At 63.4% G+C, this 15,112-nt stretch overlaps 1 protein-coding gene across 1 annotated transcript in view; it reads right to left on the bottom strand.

Moving 5' to 3' along the window:
• Positions 1-11,487, bottom strand: part of CACNA1F (calcium voltage-gated channel subunit alpha1 F) — a 46,153-nt gene extending 34,666 nt beyond the window's left edge. Inside the window, exons 1-12 of the mRNA XM_032713703.1 lie at positions 11,460-11,487; positions 10,811-10,842; positions 10,589-10,704; positions 10,407-10,512; positions 8,283-8,422; positions 8,054-8,196; positions 7,829-7,981; positions 5,950-6,146; positions 4,872-4,975; positions 3,630-3,784; positions 3,463-3,546; positions 2,124-2,211 (exon numbers count right to left, since the gene is read on the bottom strand). Coding sequence (XP_032569594.1) covers positions 2,124-2,211; positions 3,463-3,546; positions 3,630-3,784; positions 4,872-4,975; positions 5,950-6,146; positions 7,829-7,981; positions 8,054-8,196; positions 8,283-8,422; positions 10,407-10,512; positions 10,589-10,704; positions 10,811-10,842; positions 11,460-11,487 — 1,346 coding nt within the window. The remainder of the gene's footprint in view (positions 1-2,123; positions 2,212-3,462; positions 3,547-3,629; positions 3,785-4,871; positions 4,976-5,949; positions 6,147-7,828; positions 7,982-8,053; positions 8,197-8,282; positions 8,423-10,406; positions 10,513-10,588; positions 10,705-10,810; positions 10,843-11,459) is intronic.
• Between the last annotated feature and the right edge of the window lie 3,625 nt (positions 11,488-15,112).

Genomic DNA, 15,112 nt, shown 5'->3' with positions numbered 1-15,112 from the left:
GGGGCAATGGGGGTTCGGGGGGGCAGGGGGGGTTTGGGGGGGCAGTGGAGAGTTTGGGGGGTAACGGGGGGGTTTGGGGAGGCAATGGGATGTTTGGGGGGGCAACGAGGGGTTTTGGGGGCAGTGGTGGATCGGGGGGGGCAACGTGGGTTTGTGGGGGCAACAGGGGGTTTGGGGGCAGAGCGGGGCGGGAGGGGCGGAGGGGACAGGGGGATGTGGGAGCAGTGGGGGTTTGGGGACGGGGGAGTTGGGGGGTGACAGAGACCCCCCGTCGGTGGGAGGGGTGGGGGGAGGTTGGGGGGGGGGGATTGGGGGCGCGGGGGGGTGAGGGGGAGGATTTTGGGGTACAGGGGGTGGGAGGGGACAGGTGGATGTGGGGGTGGTGATATTTTGGGGACAGAGGGGGGGGGGTGACAGAGACCCTCATCAGGTGGGAGGGGTTTTGGGGGTTCAGGGGGGCCCCACTGTGCCCCCCCCCCTTTTCCCCACTCCCATTTCCCCCCCACTCACCAGCACTTCGTGTTTGTGATTTTGCCCCTGGGGAGGGAAAAGCACCCGAGTTACCCCCAAACCCGGGGGGTTCTGGGGGGTCCCTGGGCCATGGGGGGGGTCAGGGGGGTTTAGTGGGGTTTTGGGGTTCTGGGGGGCTGTGGGGGCTTTGGGGGTGGGGAAATGCGGGGGGTTCTTGAGGTTGCTGGGGGCAGTTTTGGGGTCCGGGGGGGGCTTCAGGGGGTCACTGGGCTATGGGGGGGTCGGTGTTGTTGAGGCAGTTTTGGGGTCTCAGGGGGGGGCACGGGGATCTGCAGGGGGGTCCCTGGGATCACGGGCAGTATGGGGGGTCCATGGGGGGGGCTATGGGGGGGTCCCTGTGGCTATGGGGGGTCTCAGATGGCTTTGGGGGGCTGTAGGGGACGGGTTTGCCATCCTAGGGGGGATCCCAGGGCTCGGGGAGGGGGGTCCCTGGTGTTATGGGGGGTCCCAAGGGTCTGTGGGGGGGTCCCAAGGATCCATGGGGGGTCCCTGGTGTTATGGGGGGTCCCTGATGCTGGGGGGGGGTCCCAGGTGCTGTGGGGGCCCCAGGGCTCTGTGGGGGGTCCCAAGGATCCATGGGGAGGTCCCGAGGTCCCAGGTGCTATGGGAGGTCCCTGGTGTTATGGGGGGATCCCAAGGGTCCGTGGGGGGTCCCGGGGGTCCCAGGAGCTATGAGGGGTCCCAGGTGTTATGGGGGTCCTAGGGCTCTGTGGGGGGTCCCAAGGATCCGTAGGGGTCCCAGGGGTCCCTGGTGTCATGGGGGGTCTCAAGGGTCCGTGTGGGGGTCCCAAGGATCTGTGGGGGGTGTCTCAGGGTCCCAGGTGCTATGGGGGGTCCCAGGTGCTATGGGGGGGTCCCAAGGGTCCGTGGGGGGGTCCCAGGGTCCCTGGTGTTATGGGGGGGTCCCTGGTGTTATGGGGGGTCACAGGACACTGTGGGGGGTCCCAAGGGTCAGTGGGGCGTCCCGGGAGTCCCAGGTGCTATGGGGGGCCCCAGGGCTCTGTGGGGGGGTCCCAAGGATCTGGGTGGGGAGGGGTCTCAGGGTCCCAGGTGTTATGGGGGGTCCCAGGGCTCTGTGGGGGGGTCCCAGGACACTGTGGAGGGTCCTGGGGTCTCAGGTGCTATGGGGGGGGTCCCTGGTGTTATAGGGGGGTCCCAGGTGCTATGGGGGGGTCCCCGGACACTGTGGGGGGTCTCAGGGTCTCAGGTGCTATGGGGGGGGTCCCTGGTGTTATGGGGGGGTCCCAGATGCTATGGGGGTCCCAGGGCTCTATGAGGGCGACCCAAGGATCCGTGGGGGGGTCCCGAGGTCCCAGGGTCCCTGATCCGTGGGGGGGTCCCAGGTGCTATGGGGGGTCCCAGGGCACTATGGGTGGGTCCCAAGTATGTGGGGGGGGTCCCAGGGCTCTGTGGGTGGTCCCAAGGCTCCATGTGGGGGTCCCAGGGTCCCTGGTGTTAGGGGGGGTCCCAAGGGTCTGTGGGGGGTCCCAGGTGTTATGGGTGGTCCCAGGGCTCTGTGGGGGGTCCCAGGGCTCTGTGGGGGGTCCCCAGGATCCACGGGGGGGTCCCGGGGGTCCCGTGCCCCCCCTCACAGGCAGCGGTCGCAGGCCGTGGGCGGGGTCTCCTCCTCCCCCACCGTCTCCGTGTTGACCGAGGTGGTCTCGCTGCCGGGGAGGCTCGCTGGGGGTCAAAGGTCACGGTCAGGGAACTGGGGGGACCCCGGGATGGGGCTTTTGGGGTTCCCAGGATGGAGGTTTGGGGGTCCCTGGGTGTGGGGAATGTTGGGGATCCCCGGCCCCGGGGAATCTGAGGGACTCTGGGTGGGGGGAACTTGGGGGTCCTCAGTTCTGGGGGTTTGGGGGTCCCTCTGTTTGGGGGATTTGGGGGTCTCTGTGTTTGGGGATCTGGGGTCCCTGTGTTCAGGGGTTTGGGGGTCCCTGTACTGGGGATCTGGGGTCTCTGGGGGATCCGGGGGTCCCTGTGTTGGGAGATCTGAGATTCCTTTTTTGGGGGATCTTGGGGTCCCTGTGTTGAGGGGTTTGGGGGTCCCTGTGTTGGGGATCTGGGGGTCCCTGTGCTTGGGGATTTGAGATTCCTGTTTTGGGGGATTTGGGGGGCCCTGTGCTCAGGGGTTTGGGGGTCCCTTTGTTGGGGATTTGGGGGTCCCTGTATTGGGGGATCTGGGATCCCTGTATTTGGGGATCCTTGGTCCCAGGGGATTTGCGGGTCCCTGTTTTTGGGGATTTGGAGTCCCTGTTTTGGGGATTTGGGGTCCCAGTGTTGTGGATTTGGGGTCCCATCCCATCCTCACCGTGGGTGTCCGTGGAGTGACTCGCGTGGAGTGACTCCTTCAGGGGTTTGGGGGTCCCTGTATTTGGGGATTTCGGGTCCCTGTGTTGTGGATTTGGGGTCCCTGTGTTGGGGTATTTGGGGTCCCTGTATTGGGGATTTGGGGTCCCACCCCATCCTCACCGTGGGTGTCCGTGGAGTGACTCGCGTGGAGTGACTCGTTCAGGGGTTTGGGGTCCCTGTGTTGGGGTATTTGGGGTCCCTGTCTTTGGGTATTTGGGGTCCCTGTGTTGTGGATTTGGGGTCCCAGCCCATCCTCACCGTGGGTGTCTGTGGAGTGACTCGCGTGGAGTGACTCCTTCAGGGGTTTGGGGGTCCCTGTATTTGGGGATTTCGGGTCCCTGTTTGGGGTATTTGGGGTCCCTGTGTTGTGGATTTGGGGTCCCTGTGTTGGGGTATTTGGGGTCCCTGTATTGGGGATTTGGGGTCCCACCCCATCCTCACCGTGGGTGTCCGTGGAGTGACTCGCGTGGAGTGACTCGTTCAGGGGTTTGGGGTCGCTGTGTTGGGGTATTTGGGGTCCCTGTCTTTGGGTATTTGGGGTCCCTGTGTTGTGGATTTGGGGTCCCAGCCCATCCTCACCGTGGGTGTCTGTGGAGTGACTCGCGTGCCGCAGCCACTTGAGCCGCGGTTTCCTCTTCCCCATCAGCTCCTCGGCGGTCAGGCCTGGGGGGTTTGGGGGGTCAGGGGGGTTTGGGGGGGCTCAGGATGGGGGGCAGCCCCCCCATAACCCCCCCGGCCCCACTGACGGTGCTTCTCGTGCTCCCCCTCGTCGTCGTCCAGGTCCTCGGCCTGGGTGATCCAGTCCATGTAGCCCCGCAGATCCTCCTCCAGCTGCTGCTTCTCCCGCAGCTTCTGGAAATCCCCGCGAGCCTTGGCCTTCTCCCGCTCCTTGGAGAACTCCCTGGGGGCGACCCCAAAGCACAGCTGGGACCTCAGATATATGGGTGGGACCCCAAACTCACAGGTGGGACCTCAGATATACAGGTGGGACCCCAAACTCACAGGTGGGACCTCAAACACACAGGTGGGACCCCAAACACACAGGTGGGACCTCAGATATACAGGTGGGACCCCAAATACACAGGTGGGACCCCAAATACACAGGTGGGACCCCAAACCCACAGGTGGGACCCCAGATATATGGGTGGGACCCCAAACATACACAGGTGGGACCTCAAATATACAGGTGGGACCCCAAATACACAGGTGGGACCTCAGATATACAGGTGTAACCCCAAACTCACAGGTGTGACCCCAAACACACAGGTGGGACCCCAAACACACACATGGGAGCCCAAATACACACATGGCACCCCAAATACACAGGTGTGACCCCAAACTCACAGGTGGGACCCCAAACTCACAGGTGGGACCCCAAACACACAGGTGGGACCCCAAATACACAGGTGGGACCTCAAATATACAGGTGGGACCCCAAACTCACACAGGTGGGACCCCAAATACACAGGTGTGACCCCAAATACACAGGTGGGACCTCAAATACACAGGTGGGACCCCAAATACACAGGTGGGACCCCAAACACACAGGTGTGACCCCAAACACACACCTGTGACCCCAAACTCACAGGTGGGACCCCAAACCCACAGGTGGGACCCCAAACTCACACAGGTGGGACCTCAAATATACAGGTGTGACCCCAAACACACACCTGTGACCCCAAATACACAGGTGGGACCCCAAACTCACAGGTGACCCCAAACACACAGATGGGATCCCAAATAAACAGGTGAGACCCCAAACTCACAGGTGTGATCCCAAACACACACCTGTGACCCCAAACACATACATGTGACCCCAAATACACAGGTGAGACCCCAAACACACAGGTGGGACCCCAAACACACACATGTGACCCCAAATACACAGGTGAGACCCCAAACACACAGGTGGGACCCCAAACACACACAGGTGGGACCCCAAACCCACACCTGTGACCCCAAACCCACAGGTGGGACCCCAAACTCACCCGCTGAGCACCCCCAGCACCAGGTTGAGGACGAAGAAGGAGCCGAAGATGACGAGGCTGACGAAGTAAATCCAGGGCAGCTCGTGGCCCATCGCGTCCTGCATCTGGGGGGGGATTTGGGGTCACGGGGGGCTTGGGGCACCCCAAATTCCTCCTCGGGGTTTGTGGGGGGCGGCCAGTGACACCCGGGGGGGGGTGAGGAATTTGGGGGTCTCACCCAGCAGAACACGTCAGGCCAGGAGGATGAGCTGGGGCTGGGGGGCTCTGAGGGGGGTGTCTGGATTGGGGGGGCTCTGAGGGGTGTGTCTGTATTGGGGGGCTCTGAGGGGTGTGTACGGATCTGGGCGGGCTCTGAGGGGTTTGTCTGGATCTGGGGGGGCTCAGGGGGGTGTGTATGGACTGAGGGGGCTCTGGGGGGCTCTGGGGGTCTCACCCAGTAGAGCACATCTGTCCATCCCTCCATGGTGATGCTCTGGGTTTGGGGGGCTCAGGGAGGTGTGTATGGATCTGGGGGGGGCTTTGAGGGGTGTGTATGGATCTGGGGGGACCCTGAGGGGTGTGTATGAACTGGGGAGGCTCTGAGGGTTGTGTCTGGATCTGGGGGGGCTCTGAGGGGTGTGTCTGGATTTTGGGGGTCTCACCCAGCAGAGCACATCAGTCCAGGGGGATGAGCTGGGGCTGGGGGGCTCTGAGGGGGGTGTCTGGATTTTGGGGGTCTCACCCAGTAGAGCACGTCTGTCCAGCCCTCCCTGGTGATGCTCTGGGTTTAGGGGGCTCGGGGGGGGTGTATGGATCTGGGGGGCTCAGGGGGGTGTGTATGGATCGGGGGGGGGCTTTGAGGGGGTGTATGGACTGGGGGGTTCTGAAGGGTGTGTATGGATCTGGGGGGGCTCAGGGGAGTGTGCATGGATCTGGGGAGCTCAGGGGGCTCAGAGGGAGGTGTCTGGATTCTGGGGGTCTCACCCAGTAGAGCACGTCTGTCCAGCCCTCCCTGGTGATGCTCTGGGTTTGGGGGGCTCAGGGGGGGTGTGTATGGATCTGGGGGCTCAGGGGGGCTCAGGGGGGCTCAGGTTCTCACCCAGTAGAGCACATCCGTCCAGCCCTCCATGGTGATGCACTGGAACACGGTGAGCATGGCGAAGAAGAAGTTGTCGAAGTTGGTGATGCCGCCGTTGGGCCCCTCCCAGCGGCCGCGGCACTCGGTGTTGTTCTGCAGGCAGGCGCGCCCGTGCCCCGAGAACGCGCACGGGGACGGGTCATCCTCCGACTCCAGGTCTGGGGGGGGCGGGAGGTCACCCCGGGCCTTAATCCCGGGCGTTACCCCACCGACAGCCCTTGGTCTGGACTGACACCGCTCCTGTGCCGGCGTTAACCCGACACCGCTGAGAACTGTCCCACTGTTAACCCGGCACCGCTGAGAACTGTCACCGTAACCCCCGGCACTGCTGAGAACTGTCACCGTTAACCCCGGGCACTGCTGAGAATTGTCCCCGTCCCCGTTAACCCGGCACCGCTGAGAACTGTCCCACTGTTAACCCGGCACAGCTGAGAACCGTCACCGTAACCCCCGGCACTGCTGAGAACTGTCTGTCCCCGTCCTCGTTAACCCGGCGCTGCTGAGAACTGTCACCGTAACCCCCGGCACTGCTGAGAACTGTCCCCGTCCCCGTTAGCCCCGGGCACTGCTGAGAACTGTCACCGCAACCGCGGGCACTGCTGAGAACTGTCACCGCAACCGCGGGCACTGCTGAGAACTGTCTGTCCCCGTTAGCGCCGGGCACTGCTGAGAACTGTCCAGCGTTAATCCTGGGCACTGAAAACAGTCCCCGTTAACCCCGGGCACTGAGAACTTTCCAGCGTTAACCTCGGGCACTGCTGAGAACTGTCTCACCGTTAACCCCAGGCACTGAGAACTGTCCCCGTCCCCGTTAGCCCCGGGCACTGCTAAGAACTGTCACCGTTAACCCCGGGCATTGAGAACTTTCCAGCGTTAACCCCGGGCACTGAGAACCGTGTCCCCATCCCCGTTAACCCCGGGCACTGAGAGCTGTCCCCGTCCCCGTTAACCCCGGGCACTGAGAACTGTCCCCGTTAACCCCGGGCACCGAGAACTGTGTCCCCGTCCCCGTTAACGCCGAGCACTGAGAACTGTCTCAGCGCTAACCCCGGGCACTGGGAACTGTCCCGTCCCCGTCAACCCCGGGCACTGAGAGCTGTGTCCCCATCCCAGTTACCGCGGGGCACTGCTGAGAACTGTCTCGATGTTAACGCCGGGCACCGGGAACTGTGTTCCCATCCCCGTTAACCCCGGACACCGCTGAGAACTGTCCCACTGTTAACCCCGGGCACTGAGAACTGTCCCGTCCCCGTTCACCCCAGGCCCCGCTGACAGCCCTTACCCAGAGGGCGCCTCTACCCCTGCCCTGTGCTGCCCCAGCTCCTGCCCCCAGTTCACTCTCGCCCCCTCTGGGAACTGCTGCCCCGTGTTGGTGTCTCAGGAACCTCGGGGATGGGGCTCAGGGCTTTGGGAGCCCCATTGTCCCGTTGGGGTGTCCCCGGGGTGTTCCCAGCGTGTCCTGGGTGCTTTGAGGGGTCTCGGGGGCTTTGGGGGGGGGGGTCTCAATGTGTAAAGGGGTCCCAGAGCCCTGTTGGGATGTCGCAGGGGGTCTCAGAGGCTTTAGGGGGGGTCTCAGTGTGTTAAAGGACCCCTGTACCTTGCTGGGGTGTCCCGGGGGGTCTCAGGGGATTCTGGGGGGTCTCAGTGTGTTAAAGGACCCCTGTACCTTGCTGGGGTGTCCCCAGGGCTTTAGGGGCTCTCAGTGTGTTAAAGGACCCCTGTACCTTACTGGGGTGTCCCGGGTTGCTCCTGCCCCCCGTGCAGGGATGCCTCAGAGCACTGAGGGACTGCTGGGGGGGTCCCTGACTCTGGGGGGGTCCCAGGGCTGGGGGGTCCCTACCGGAGCCGATGAAGAAGCAGGTCTTGTGCATGCGGCCGATGAAGAGCTCGAGGCCGATGATGGCGTAGATGATGATGACGAAGAGCACGAGCAGCGCGATGTGCAGCAGCGGCACCATCGCCTTCATGATGGAGTTGAGGACGATGTGCAGGCCTGGGGGGGGGGGGGGGGGAGGGGAGCTGCCACGAGGCCGTGAGGGACCCCAAAACCCCCGAAAAGCCTCACTGGGGACGCCGGAGACGAGGCGCAGGGGCCGCAGGACGCGGAAGGCGCGCAGGGCCTTGACGTCGAAGCCGCCGGGTTTGCCGCTCATGTGGTGGGCGTCGCCCGGCTTGTGGGACACCTGCTCCAGGATCACGCTGAACAGCCTGGGGGGGCACGGGGGGTCACGGGGGGTCACATGGGGTCACACGGGGTCACACAGGGTCACACCCCCCCCCGGGCCCGCGCTGACCCCACGATGACGATGACGAAGTCGAGCAGGTTCCAGCCGTTGCGGATGTAGGCGCTGGGGTGCAGCACCAGCCCGTAGGCGATGATCTTCAGGAACGTCTCCACCGTGAAGATGATGAGGAACACGTACTCCACCTGCTCCTGCAGGGGCACAGGGGGCTTGGGGGGGGCCCATAACCCCCCCATACTCTACAGGGGATCCCATAACCCCCCCATACTCCACAGGGGATCCAATAACCATCCCGTACCCCACCGAGGGTCCATAACCACCCCCAACCTGCAGAGGGTCCCATAACCCCCCCATATCCCACAGGGGATCCCATAACCCCCCCATACCCCACAGGGGATCCAATAACCACCCCCACCCCACAGAGGGGTCCCATAACCTCCCCCTACCCCATGAGGGGTCCCATAAATCACCCCCACCCCACAGGAGGTCCCATAAATCACCCCCATCCCACAGGGGATCCCATAACCATCCCCACCCCACAGAGGGGTCCCATAACCACCCCATATCCCACGAGGGGTCTCACAACCTCCCCCTATCCTGCTGAGGGTCCCATAACCACCCCCACCCCATGGGGGGGTCCCATAGCCACCCCCAAACCCCAGGGGCTGGGGGAGGGGGCCCAGCACCCCCTTCTCCAGGGGACAAGGGCTTGTGGGGTCATCACTCACCCCAGTGTCCCACCACCCCTCCTGGTGTCCCTTCACTTGGAGCAGGGACATTTGGGGACCCTCACTGACCCCTCACCCCTCCCAATGTCCCCTTCTCTGGGGACCCTCAGGGACCCTCTGTCCCAACATCCCCCAGCAACCCCTTCTCCTGGGGGACAAGGGACAGGGACACTTGGGGACCCCCCCAGCACCCCCTTCCTTCCAGGGACAAGGGACAGGGACATTTGGGGCACTTGGGGACCCTCGGACCCCCCCCCTCTCAGTTTCCCCTCTCCTGGGGGACAAGGCACATTTTGGAATATTTGTGGACCCCCCACCCCGAGCCCCCTTCCTTCGGGGTGGACAAGGCACATTTGGTGGTCCTCCCCCCCTCTCCCAGTGTCCCCTCCGTGGGTGTCCGGGGACATTTGGGGACCCCCCCGGGCCCCCCCTCTCCCAGTGTCCCCTCCATGGGTGTCCGGGGACATTTGGGGACCCCCCCGGGCCCCCCCTCTCCCAGTGTCCCCTCCGTGGGTGTCCGGGGCGGCTCAGCCCGGATTAGACCCCCCCGGCCCCCCCCGGGCCGGGTAAAGCAGCTTAAGGGAGCAGCACCCACGGGGGGGGGACACACGGGTGACACGGGGACCCTGCTGTCCCCACAGCCCCCTGCCACCTCCAGAGAGACCCCCCGGCACCCCCAGACCCCCAAAGTGTCCCCCACAGCCCCCGGGAGGATCCCGGGGTCGGGCTGAGCCCCCCCCCCATTCCCAGCGTTATCCCAGTGCCCAACTGGGCCCAGCTCCGGCCAAGGGCTGGGGGTGTCCCCCGTGTTCTGGGGGTGCCCCCCATGTTCTGGGGAGCCCCCCCGTGTTTTGGGGTGGCCGGGAGTGCCCCCTGTGCTTTGGGGGTGTCCCTGTGTTCTGGAGATGCCCCCCGTGTTCTGGAGGTGCCCCCCGTGTTCTAGGGTGCCCCCTGTGTTCTGGAGGTGCCCTCCGTATTCTGGGGTGTCCCCATGTTCTGGAGGTGCCCCCCGTGTTCTGGAGGTGCCCCCCGTGTTCTGGGGGTGCCCCCCATGTTCTGGGGGTGTCCCCGTGTTCTGGGGGTGCCCCCCGTGTTCTGGGGTGTCCCCATGTTCTGGAGGTGCCCCCCGTGTTCTGGGGGTGCCCCCCGTGTTCTGGGGGTGCCCCCCATGTTCTGGGGGTGTCCCCGTGTTCTGGGGGTGCCCCCCGTGTTCTGGGGTGTCCCCATGTTCTGGAGGTGCCCCCCCTGTTCTGGAGGTGCCCCCCGTGTTCTGGGGTGTCCCCATGTTCTGGAGGTGCCCCCCGTGTTCTGGAGGTGCCCCCCGTGTTCTGGGGTGTCCCCATGTTCTGGAGGTGCCCCCCGTGTTCTGGGGTGTCCCCATGTTCTGGAGGTGCCCCCCGTGTTCTGGGGGTGCCCTCCGTGTTCTGGGGGGGCCGGGGGGTCTCACCAGGTTGTGGTTGGCGGCGTTGGAGTCGTCCTCGGGGAAGGGGATGTAAACCCCCAGGGCCACGCAGTTGGCGAAGATGGTGGCGAGGATGAGGATGTCGAAGGGCCTGGGGGGAATCGGGGGGGGGACAGGGGGTGAGGGGGGTCCCCAATCCCCCAGCCCCCCCAGCCCCCCAAACTCACTTCCACTCGACGATGCTGATGGCGGCCCTGCGGATGGGGTTGTTGAGGCGGAGGCAGAAGAGGGCGCGGGGGGAGCGATGGACCCCCCCGGAGCCCCCCTGGGCCCCCCCCTTGTGCTTGGGGTGGGGGGGGCGGCGCTGCCGCTGCCCCGGGGGGGTCCCCCCGCCCGCCCCCCCCCCCGGCACCGTCGCTGCCCCCCCAGCCCAGGGGCTGCCCCATGGCCTGGGCGAAGGGGGGCAGGTCCTTGGGGGGGCCTGGGGGGGAAAAGGAGGGTCAAAGGGGGGGAAGACCCCTACAAACCTTCCTGGATCCCCCCAAGACGTGCCGGACCTCCCCCAACCCTCCTGCCCCCTCCCCAACCTTCTGGACTCCCCCAACTCTCCTGCCCCCTCCCCAACCTTCTGGACCCCCTCAAACCCTCCTGCCCCCTCCCCAACCTTCTGGACCCCCCCAACTCTCCTGCCCCCTCCCCAACCTTCTGGATCCCCCCAAACCCTCCTGCCCCCTCCCCAACCTTCTGGACCCCCCCAAACCCTCCTGCCCCCTCCCCAACCTTCTGGACCCCCCCAACCTTCCTGCCCCCTCCTCAACCTTCTGGACCCCCCCAAACCCTCCTGGACCCCCCCAAAACCTTCCCAGACCCCCCCCCACAAACCCCTCTGCCCCCCAGCACAGTGACACACCTCCCCCTTGAACCCCTCACCCATCCCACAGACCAGGGCCCTGCCCCAAAACCTCCTGGACCCCCCCCAAGTCCTCCTGGACCCCCCCATTTCATTGGGGACCCCCCCTTGAACCTTCCCTTCTTCCCAAGGGACGTCATTTCCCCCCCAGGACCCCCAGACCCCCCTCCAGGACCCCCCAGACTCACCCTCTCCATTCTCCTCTGACTCCGACATGGGGGGTGTTGGGGGTGTTTCTAGAAGGGTGGGGGGATCTGGGGGGGGTCCGGGGGTATTTTAGGGGTGTCTGGGAGGGTTGGGGGGTCCTGGGGGATGGGGGGAGGGTGGGTGGTCTGAGGGGCTTTCAAGAGGATTTGGGGGCTCTGTTGGGGTTTGGGAGCATCGGGGGGATGGATCGGGGGGATTTGGGGTGTCAGGGGTGTTCGGGGGGGGTCAGAAGTGTTCGGGGGGGGCCAGGGGGGGTTTGGGGGTCTGTGGGTGCCGGGGTCGCTCCGGGGCCTCCCCACAGCTCGTCCCAGCTGCGGCTGCTGGGGATTAACTGGGATTAACTGGGAGGGGTGAGGGGGGGGCAGCGCTGGCCACGTGTGTCCGGAACGGCCTGGGAGGGTCGGGAAGGGGGGGAGAGGGGTTGGGGGGGGGGGTGTGAGGGGTCAGGGGGATGTGAGGGGTCAGGGGGGATGTGAGGGGTCAGGGGGGATGTGAGGGGTCAGGGGGATGTGAGGGGTCAGGGGGGATGTGAGGGGTCAGGGGGATGTGAGGAGGGTCAGGGGTGTGTATTTGAAGGGTCGGGGGATGTTTGAGTGGTCAGGGGATGTTTAAGGGGTCAAGGAGGGTGTGAGGGGTTGGGAGGGTGTTTGAGGGGTCGGGGGCGTGAGGGGTCAGGGAGTGTGTGAAGGGTCAGGGGGGTGTGGTGGGGGTCAGGGGGGTATGAGGGGTCAGGGGGGGTATGAGGAGGGTTGGGGGGGTGTGAGGGGTCAGGGGGGTGTGTGAGGGGTCGGGGGGGTGTTTGAAGGGTCAGGGGGGTATGAGGGGTCAGGGGGGGTGTTTGAGGGGTCAGGGCATGTTTGAGGGGTCAAGGGGGGTGTGAGGGGTTGGGGGGTGTTTGAGGGGTCTGGGGTGTGTGTGAGGGGTCAGGGGGATGTGAGGAGGGTCAGGGGGAATGTGTGAGGGATCAGGGGGTGTTTGAGGGGTCAGGGGGGGCATGAGGAGGGTCAGGGGTGTGTGTGAGGGGTCAGGGGGGGAATGAGGAGGGTCAGGGGGGTGTGGTGGGGGTCAGGGGGGTATGAGGGGTCGGGGAGGTGTGTGAGGGGTCAGGGGGAATGTGAGGAGGGTCAAGGGGTGTGAGGGATCGGGGAGTATGAGGGGTCAAGGGGTGTTTGAGGGGTCAGAGGAGGTGTTTGAAGGGTCAGGGGGGTATGAGGGGTCAGGGGTGTGTGTTTGAGGGGTCAGGGGGGTTATGAGGGGTTATGGGGTGTGTGTGAGAGGCTGGGGGGTGTGTATAGGGTTGGGGTCGCACGTTCTGCCATCTCCCGCCTCGTTCCTTCCTCCGTGTCCCCAAACAGGCCCCATTTCCCCTCCCAGGTGCCATTTCCCCCCCTCAGACCCCACAGGCACCATTTTCATGGAGTCACAGAACCGCTGAGGTCGGAAAAGACCCTTAAACCCATCGAGTGCCACCATCGGCCCCATGATGCCCAATGTCCCCCTGACCCCATCCCCACGTGCCACGTTTGTCCCCTCACGTCTGTCCCCTCACGTTTCTCCCCTCACGTTTGTCCCCTCACATTTGTCCCCTCACATTTGTCCCCTCACATTTGACCCCTCAGGTTTGTCCCTCACGTTTGTCCCCTCACGTTTGTCCCCTCACGTTTGTCCCCTCACGTTTGTCCCCTCACGTTTGTCCCTCACATTTCTCCCCTCACATTTGTCCCCTCACGTTTCTCCCCTCACGTTTGTCCCCTCACGTTTCTCCCCTCACGTTTGTCCCCTCACATTTCTCCCCTCACATTTCTCCCCTCACGTTTCTCCCCTCACGTTTGTCCCCTCACATTTGTCCCCTCACATTTGTCCCCTCACATTTGACCCCTCAGGTTTGTCCCTCACGTTTGTCCCCTCACGTTTGTCCCCTCACGTTTGTCCCCTCACGTTTGTCCCCTCACGTTTGTCCCTCACATTTCTCCCCTCACATTTGTCCCCTCACGTTTCTCCCCTCACGTTTGTCCCCTCACGTTTCTCCCCTCACGTTTGTCCCCTCACATTTCTCCCCTCACATTTCTCCCCTCACGTTTCTCCCCTCACATTTCTCCCCTCACGTTTGTCCCCTCACATTTCTCCCCTCACATTTCTCCCCTCACGTTTCTCCCCTCACATTTCTCCCCTCACGTTTGTCCCCTCACATTTCTCCCCTCACGTTTCTCCCCTCACATTTCTCCCCTCACATTTCTCCCCTCACGTTTCTCCCCTCACGTTTGTCCCCTCACATTTCTCCCCTCACGTTTGTCCCTCACATTTGTCCCCTCAGCTGCCACCTCCCCACCCCGACAGGTGCCATCCTGCCCTTTGTCAGCCCCACAGGCTCCATTTCCCCCTCATCCCCTCAGTGAGAAAAATTTAAAAATGTGGCAAAAGCTCATGAAATGAAAAGAAAGAATTTATTCGCCACGCTGGGTCCGGCCTCACACCGAGTTTTTTGGGGAGAAAAGACCCTTTGGATGATTTAAATTCCGTACATTTTATAGTTTCACAAAATCCCGCCCTTTTCAGGTAAGTTTAATGTGTTCATTTTTGCCTAAAAAGGTTTCTTTTCTCTGAAAAAGAGGCTTTCCCTTCCTTCTGATCAGCTCAAGGCGTCCTCTGTCAAAAAGGATGGGTCTCCCTTTGTTCTTAGGCCGAAGAGAGAGAAGAAACTCTTGTGTACAAAATTTCCACGTGGCCCTGAAAGATTTTAATTTTTAAGAACTTTTATATTTCCCTTATCCGGCCGAAAAAGACCCTGACAAATGGGACTTGGATATCTCATAACTTCATGATACGCCTATAAATATAAAAATCTTATTTTCTCTCTCATACCCTCGCAGGTGTCATTTTCCCCCCCCAGCTGCCCCTCCAACCCCACAGGCTCCTTTTTCCACCCCATCGCCCCTCATGGGCTCTGTTCTCCCTGAGGGGCTTCATTTACCCCCTCACTGCCCATCAAGGGCTCCATTTCCCCCTCATGGACCCCCTTTTACCCTCACAAACTCCATTTTCCCTCACGGGCTCCTTTTCCCCCCTCACCACCACTCACAGACTCCGTTTCCCCCCCATTCCCCTCACAGGCTCCATCTCCCCCCTCATGGCCCCTCAAGGGCTCCATTTCCCCTCACAGGTTCCATTTCCACCCCCATTTCCCCTCACAGGCTCCATTTCCACCCCCATTTCCCCTCACAGGCTCCATTTCCACCCCTATTTCCCCTCACAAGCTCTGCTTCCCCTCACGGACCCCTTTTCTCCTCACGGGCTCATCAACCCTCACAGGCTCCATTTCCCCCCACAGGTGCCATTCCCCCCACCTTTTCCCCTCATAGGCTCCATTTCCCCCCACAGGTGCCTTTTCTCCCACCTTTTCCCCTCACAGGCTCCATCTCCCCCCACAGGTGCCTTTTCTCCCACCTTTTCCCCTCACAGGCTCCATTTTCCCTCACGACCCCCCCCCCTCCCTCTCTCCCTCCCTCCCCCCCTCCCTCCCCCCCTCGGCCATTTTCGCGCCTCGCGCCCCCCTCAGTTTTCCCGCCACTCTCTGCCGCCTACAACTCCCGCCATGCCCCGCGAGCCGCCATCCCCCGCCTACAACTCCCATCAT

Source organism: Chiroxiphia lanceolata, chromosome 31, assembly GCF_009829145.1.
Source record: "Chiroxiphia lanceolata isolate bChiLan1 chromosome 31, bChiLan1.pri, whole genome shotgun sequence".
Classification (NCBI taxonomy): Eukaryota; Metazoa; Chordata; class Aves; order Passeriformes; family Pipridae; genus Chiroxiphia; species Chiroxiphia lanceolata.
This window is presented reverse-complemented; position numbering and strand designations above follow the sequence as displayed.